This window comes from Blastomyces dermatitidis (genome assembly GCF_000003525.1).
Source record: "Blastomyces dermatitidis ER-3 genomic scaffold supercont1.5, whole genome shotgun sequence".
NCBI lineage: Eukaryota > Fungi > Ascomycota > Eurotiomycetes > Onygenales > Ajellomycetaceae > Blastomyces > Blastomyces dermatitidis.
The window spans coordinates 1,669,370-1,676,226 of record NW_025544778.1 but is presented as its reverse complement, the minus strand read 5'-3'; the positions used below and the strand labels follow the sequence as shown (position 1 = coordinate 1,676,226).

Below are 6,857 nucleotides of genomic sequence, written 5' to 3'. Positions count from 1 at the left end.
ATTAGATCAATAATAGACAGGCAACTGAACACACTCTGAAGTAAGTTAAGGGGTGTGTAAGGTGATGTACGCCGCCAGGTCAATGGACATGGTATTATCTCATGGAAAGTTGTAGTAGTGGGGCAAGCTAGTTGGATTCCTTGCTTAAATATTACGCTGGCTGTATGCCCAGGTGCTAATAAGAACCAGATACTCTGTGAAGAGTTTATATTTGAGATTTCTGTGACAACCTGGCGCGCTCTGCTGTGGCGTTTGAGCCCAACTGTGGTGCCCGGTATAGCAACTAACCGTGCCAAGCACAACTACCAACCTGTGAGTGAGTGCGCGGTGGTAGTGTAGTGTAAAGAAAATATCACCATGAAGAAAAAGGTATCTTTTGTAAGAGTTCACCATACCAAGGTACTTATTGAAAAGTATGAATATCTTCAGCAATTCAACTTGAATGATCATATTCTAAAGTAAGTCTAATAATATTCATTACTTTACGAAAATTATAAATTTTCTTAGACTGGCCAGCGGGACCATGAATTTGGTCTCATACATTTCTTGGCGTGAATCCCGCCAAGAAGTCAAAAGCTCAGAATATGACGATGAGTCGATGACTGAGTAAAACGAGAAAGTGGTTCTTATTTAGTTTTATACATTTCTTGGCATATATTCCTATTTCTAGAAACTTGTTTTAAAAGTAATTTAAAGCAATAAAAAAATAAAAATAAAAAAGAAGAGAAATTGAAGACATGCTATGATCTCATTTGGCAAATGAGACTCTGACTGGATAAAATGGAAACTGAGATTATATGAAACCTTTTCAATCAACAGAATGAAGTGGGAATTCAAGTACATACATACCTTCTAATAGGCTTTTATATGAGAATCACATACAAGATACCTCTTTTCATTTTCATTTTTTTTTTTGTTATAGTGATAAATTGTTTATACTGTAATATCATAATATCAAGTTTACTCCAGATTCATGAAATTTGGACAGTGAATCAGAGGTTTTTGATGCTGAATTATCTGCAATAATGAAAGCTTTCAAATTGATTGAGATGAAATCTTATAAAAGAGCTGATCTAAAAGAGATATGAATATTTTCAGACAGTCAAGCTGCACTGAAAAGACTTAAAAATAGTCAGATTTATAATGATCAAATGAATCTTGAAATGATTTCGAATGGGAGGTAAGTGAAAGTGAGTGTAGATGGCACGGTTATAACTTTTAACACCAACTTGCAAACAACCTGTGGACTAAGATTCACGGTTATATATCCAAGATCGACAACATAGTTCTTGATTTGAAGTTGTTTTTATGATATAGTCATAACTTCTAAATCATGTTCCCGAATCCTCTCTCTCCAGCGGATATCTGCTGATGAGAGAGCTAATGATTTGATATGTTTCTCCAATTTTATATCTGTCTTCTACGGCACGGAGTCGGGGCATAGATACCCTCAAGAACGATGTTTCAATATGACTCTCGTATAAATTCACCGCATTGCGTCAGGGTTTCCCCCAACGCTGCAAACTTTACTTCCGGAGCTATGAGGATGGCGGAGAAACGCAAACGCATATGACGGCTCAGGGGTGAAGGTATGGAGTTGCTCTGCGCAGTCCTTCGCACGGGGAACGCATCCCGGATCATTGTGATGGAATGCATGATTCTGTCACGATGTATCATTTGTTGTTTGCTTCATACCAACTGCAGCTGGAAGGACTCGGTTGAACTAGAAGGAAAAGGAAGAAAAAGACAAACTCGAAGAGGAAAACGGGCTAAGCCTTCGACGATGAAGGATGTGTTATCATCGTCGTCGGTTTTCTCTACGATTTCTTTTTCTTCTAATTGCTTCCTTCACCCGCACGACTTTCCCCTATCTATTCATGTTTCTATTAGCATATATATAACGGATTAATCCTCAAGGATCCTTCACGGGAGATTGAACATGAACTACCTCTGCCCAGATGTCATCTTTCTTTTCGCCAACTCCCCACAAGAAAACCCATGGCATCACCAGATGAAGAAAATGATTACACCATAGAGGAAGTTATCGCCCATCTTCCACGCCCAATATCCCATCCAGATACCACCCCCTGCCCACCCTCCTACCTACGGGCCATAGCCAACAGGTTCACCCCCAAAAAGCTCTCCCGTAGCCTTCAAAATGGGCCCCCGATCTTTCTCATCGGACCCGCCATGATCCCCAACGTGCTAAAGCACATCATCTCCGCTCACCCAGCCCTCGACGTAGCTCAAGACATGGCCGCAGCAACCCTACACGCCCACACCCTCTATTGTGTGCGGCCCCTCTCAAACTCAACAGCAGCAGCAGCCCCTGATATGCCGTACATCGTACCCGTGCAGCGCTGCTGCGCTGGAACCCTCACCCCCACCCCCAGCCCCACCGGCACCCTAACCACCGTCACCGGCCTGGCAGTCTTCAACCTAACAGACCTCCAACGCGCCTATCTGCGCCAATTCGAGTCGGCGCCCTTTAAACGGCTGGTCCCTGTGTGCATCACCATCTGTCTCTCGACTGGTAAGTGCGTGACTATCGATGCGGGCGCCTTTGTCGAGGTCATCAGAACGACGGAGGAGGCCGGGGCGTATGTACCTGCAACCACAACAATAACTCCCGCTACCGCTACCGCTACCGCTACCGCTACTGCTACTACGCCTTTTAATTGGCTTCTGACTAAGGCGATGCAGCAATACCGTTGCGAGACATGGGACGTTGCAGCCTTCACCGCGTCTGCGCTGTATAAGCAGGTAAGTAGGGCATTTGAGGTGTGGGATGCAGAGAATGGGGCCGCGGTTGGGGATGGGGTTGGGCAAGAGGAGAGAGGAGATGAGTATGGATATGATGACGCTGAGCTTGACTTTGGCTTTGACTACTTGTATGAGTACGATGAGGGCGAGGAGGGAGGAGGAGAGGTACTTATCGTTTCTGATGGAGAAGGAGAAGAAGAAGAAGAAGAAGAAGAAGAAGAAGTGGATAGTGAGTGGGAGCGGGACGAGGTGGAGGAGGTGGATGGGGATGAGATTGAGATTGAAGGCGGCATTGAGGGGGAGGGGAGGGGATGGGGGAATGCGACTGGGGTTGGGGCTGGGGTTGGTGGTATGCGCGTGGGTATGGGAGTCGGTGTGGGTAGGTGTCAAGCGGAGGAGTCTATGTGGGAGAAATGGATGACAGGGTTTCGGAGGTGTTTTGGGGATTTGTGAGAATGGGAGGTGGAGTGATTCGTTTATTTTATATAGATAGGGTGGTCGGTGGTGCCGCCATTGACCTTTTGGCAGGGTAGGTGTGGTGGGTATGCATTCCTATCTTAAAATCTCTAGGAACTTTTAGCATTGAACATTCAATGTAAATATTATCACATTCCCTATATCAAAAATAGGGAACCTCTTTTTCGACAAGAGAAATGGAAACAGAAAAAAAAAAAAAAACCAAGCTCTCGTACGGATAGTTAGTCGCGGCGGTATCTTGTTATGCTCCGCATGTGAGTCCCGCGCGAGGGGCCCGCTCTTCGCCGAGTCCGTTCTTCATTCAATTGAATTTCCGATGGATGGATGTTGTAAATGAGAAGTAGCATGATGTTGACGATATCTATCTTGGTGAGGAGCAACAACTTCTAGATATTCATCGTCTGCTCTGGCTTGCAGGCTGGAGCTCTCGCTTGGTGTTAGGGTGATGGGAAAAGGGAGGTTGAGGAGTTCTTTTTGGTAAATGTGCAGGAGGAAGAGAAAGATGGATCCCTGGGACATGGTGGAGGAAGAATGAAATGAATGCCTACCTGTGCATAGTGAAAGTATGAATATGTATCAGTTTCATACTGGGAATGAGAAAAGCGGATAGCATCTGAATAGAAAATGGGTAGGTTGAGTGACGGTTTAGTGAAATTCCCTGTGTACAAAATAAATCTAAAGAATTAAGTATTAAGTTAAGCCAATACCAAATCATAAAAACTCCTAACACTCCTGAGAAGATGCATTTGCGTCGCCTCTAAATGTTATTATTACACGGAGATGCCAGACAGGAAATGGAAAATCATCCGTTTCGGTCCAGAAAAAAAAAAAAAAAAAAAAACAATTGAAAATAATTAAAAATAAAAAGGTAAGGAATCGAAAGACCAGTGACCTACTGTTCCTACCTAAAAAGACAACTCTATTATTTACCTTGAACCGACATACCATTGAAAATAAATTAGGACAGCCAACTGCAGTTTTTTAAATGAAAGCAGACGATACATTTGTAACGCCCTGTCACTCCAATTCATGTATATGAGGCGGAGGCGATGGTGGCGTTACCATGATGAAATTGCTGTCAGCCGCCTGTCTAGCAGCAGTAGCAGCAGCAGCAGTAGCAGCAGCGTATGCTTTTGCTCTCGCGGGCTGCAACTCCGCCGAGTCTAGCTCTACGGGTTGCGTTGAAGCCAACCCCTGGTCAAACGGGTGGCACCCCACTTGAATCGGTGAGACGGGGCTATGTGGATAGTACGTAAGTAGTGGGGAGGTAGGATAATGAACGGGTCCGCCGCCAAAGTATCCCAGTGACGGACTGGTGTCGATAGCTGTTGCCGGGCGGACAGGGGGGAAGGCGGGGCTGGGGTGGTAGGCGGCTGTAGGAGTAGTTGCGCCGGCCACACTCATGGATGGCTGTGGACATACGGGGCTGGGACATAACGACAGGCACGGGGCAGACGTGTGTGAGCCATCGGCGGACGAACAAATTTGGTTTAGATAGAGCGAATGTTGTTGTTGTGGCGAAGGGAGAGGCGAGTACAACGTATCGGAGTTCCCCTTTAGCAGGTCTGCTTTCATGATCAGCCGTTCAACCAGCACCGCATGTGCTTCCTTCAGCGTCTTCTTGACGAAGCTAGCTGCGAAGATATTGCAGCGCATATCGACGTCTTCTCTGAGAAATAGCCCTTCACGCGGTACGTTTGTTAGACCCAATTCCACAGGCTCGCGCGGTTCCCCTGGCATGTTGCCACAAACAGCCCATCGATTCCGTATATCTAGGCCCGTGGGCGCATAGATGTGTGTTTGCAGGCCGCGTGGTAGATCATGGAAGCAAGCTTTGTAGGTGACGTTGCCTCTTATTATGCCGCCGGGTAGGTAGTGGATTTTGTCGGTCAATTGATACCAGGTGCAATGGAACTCGTCGGGAGGGGCGTTAGGGGGTGCTTTGCAGCGTCCATGTCTGATCACAAGGGGGTTCAGCTCTATCATCTCATTGTGGGCGTGTAGGGTTTCGATGACGATATTTCGCGGGATATGGGGAGGGAGAGGTGTGACTGTCGTGAAGATAATCCGCTTGAACATGGTTTTCTTCTTCCGCCTTCTCATTCGATATGATTTCTTGTTACGAAAGATATGGTGCAATAGGCATAACTTTTTTTTCAATCGGGGGGGTACACAAACAGAGAGAGAAAAGGGAAAGAAAAGAAAAGAAAAGAGAAGGAAAAAGAAAAAAAAGAAAAGAATAAGAATAAGGAGGAAAAAAGAAAAAGGCTGAAAAAATCGCGTGTAGGTATCAAGGGCCGGTCCCTTTGCCCTATATACGTATCTAACTGAGTTGTGTGGCCGGGGGGGGGAAAGGTGATTCAGAGCCAGGTGAGGTGCTAACTTCGAGAGAAAAGTGAAGTTGGGAGGCGAAAAAGAGAAAGAAATAAGAAAATTGTTTTCAAAACGCTCCAGGTAACAAAATCCGCCGCAGCCAGCAAACGGGTTAAGGGAAGGTTCAAGTGTACCAGAATTCTGGGTTCTGCCATGGAGAGCCAGCCGCAACATAAAATATTATTTTTTTCATTTCCCTTCTATATGGGCCCCACTCGGGAGTCTTTGACCTGAGTAGACGAACCCATAGTATAGTTATAGCATAACAGCTGCAGATAGTAAGAGCCCCTCTTTGTGTGTGGCCCTTGGTCTGATGCTCGTAGAGCTTCTTCTCATAATTTGCACACCAACTCGGACAAGCCTGGCGTTGTGCACTTCAAGGTGTGGGAGAACTCAGCTCGAGGCGCGTAACTAGCTAGCTCCTATACCTGTCAGCCGCGCTATGGGACACAGCAACCGCTGGCTGAGCCGCGCGCGCCTAAATGCGGAGAGTCTGAGGGCCATCCCCCAAACATCCACGTATGAAACTTCTCTCGTCTACTCGGGACTACTATGCAGTACGTCTTTTCAAAAAAAAAAGAAAAAGATACCGAAACTACAGCGGATCACAACATCATCATCCTCTTCCTTTACTATACCACTTCCGGTATCTGGTTGTTCCACGTCACGGGCCGCGGGGCTCGCCGAAAGGAACCGCCCTCGGCGCCGACAGAAAGTCGATGGCGAGCCCAACGCACCGCAGGCTCAAGGGAAGGAACATAGTTTCGCCGGTGTCCCTGGAGGACTGATTCCATGGAGGCTGGACTCTTAAGCCCAGGAGTGGAATTATACAGAAAGCACACTTTTTGCAATGTTTTGCGGCCCAGACTGGTCCACCCGTTTGGCTCCAAGGAGCTTGGTCATTTGGCACTTGGCTTGGAACCCGTTGACGCGGCTGGAAACTCCGCTGACACCATGACAAGAACAGCTAAAAGAGTTAGAAACCCTTTGAGAAAATTTCCTAGCCTTTCTCGCTTTCGTTCATTATTCGGGCAAGTTCCTGCGCAGCCTGGCTTTGCAGGCTTGGCCGCATCATAGATAAGGATGGGAATGGGTTTCGTTGGAATCTTCCACCAAAGAAAGGACGTCTCGCTTTCTCCCTTTTTTTTTTTCTATTTTTTTTTTTCTTTTCTTTTTCTTTTCTTTTTTTTCCGTTTTTCTTTTTCTTTTTCTTTTAACTTTTTTTTTCTGCCTCGCAGACACAG

General features: G+C 46.2%; 2 protein-coding genes across 4 annotated transcripts; one reads left to right on the top strand and one right to left on the bottom strand.

Annotated features, from left to right (window-relative positions):
- Positions 1-931: 931 nt before the first annotated feature.
- On the bottom strand, positions 932-6,400 carry BDCG_05011. 3 transcript variants are annotated; one of them, XM_045420667.1, is made up of 3 exons: positions 3,789-6,259; positions 1,949-3,329; positions 1,017-1,871 (listed from the first exon to the last, which is right to left on the bottom strand). In XM_045420667.1, the coding sequence occupies exon 1, from the start codon at positions 5,785-5,787 to the stop codon at positions 4,258-4,260; it is 1,530 nt and encodes a 509-aa protein (XP_045281094.1). In that variant the 5' UTR covers positions 5,788-6,259; the 3' UTR covers positions 1,017-1,871; positions 1,949-3,329; positions 3,789-4,257. The 3 variants fall into 3 exon arrangements, with proteins under 3 accessions (XP_045281092.1, XP_045281094.1, XP_045281093.1); XM_045420666.1 differs by having other exon boundaries at positions 1,018-1,871; positions 3,456-6,400; XM_045420665.1 differs by having other exon boundaries at positions 932-3,329; positions 3,456-6,259.
- BDCG_05012 (uncharacterized protein) lies at positions 1,593-3,417 on the top strand. Its single transcript, XM_045420668.1, has one exon. It carries the CDS (start codon positions 1,999-2,001, stop codon positions 3,214-3,216), a length of 1,218 nt encoding a protein of 405 aa, XP_045276726.1. The 5' UTR covers positions 1,593-1,998; the 3' UTR covers positions 3,217-3,417.
- Positions 6,401-6,857: the final 457 nt, after the last annotated feature.

What these genes read in the sequence shown, in the direction of transcription:
- BDCG_05012 (XM_045420668.1), top strand. Translation starts at nt 1,999, where the DNA reads ATGGCATCACCAGATGAAGAAAATGATTACACCATAGAGGAAGTTATC.
- BDCG_05011 (XM_045420666.1), bottom strand. Translation starts at nt 5,787, where the DNA reads ATGTTGCGGCTGGCTCTCCATGGCAGAACCCAGAATTCTGGTACACTT.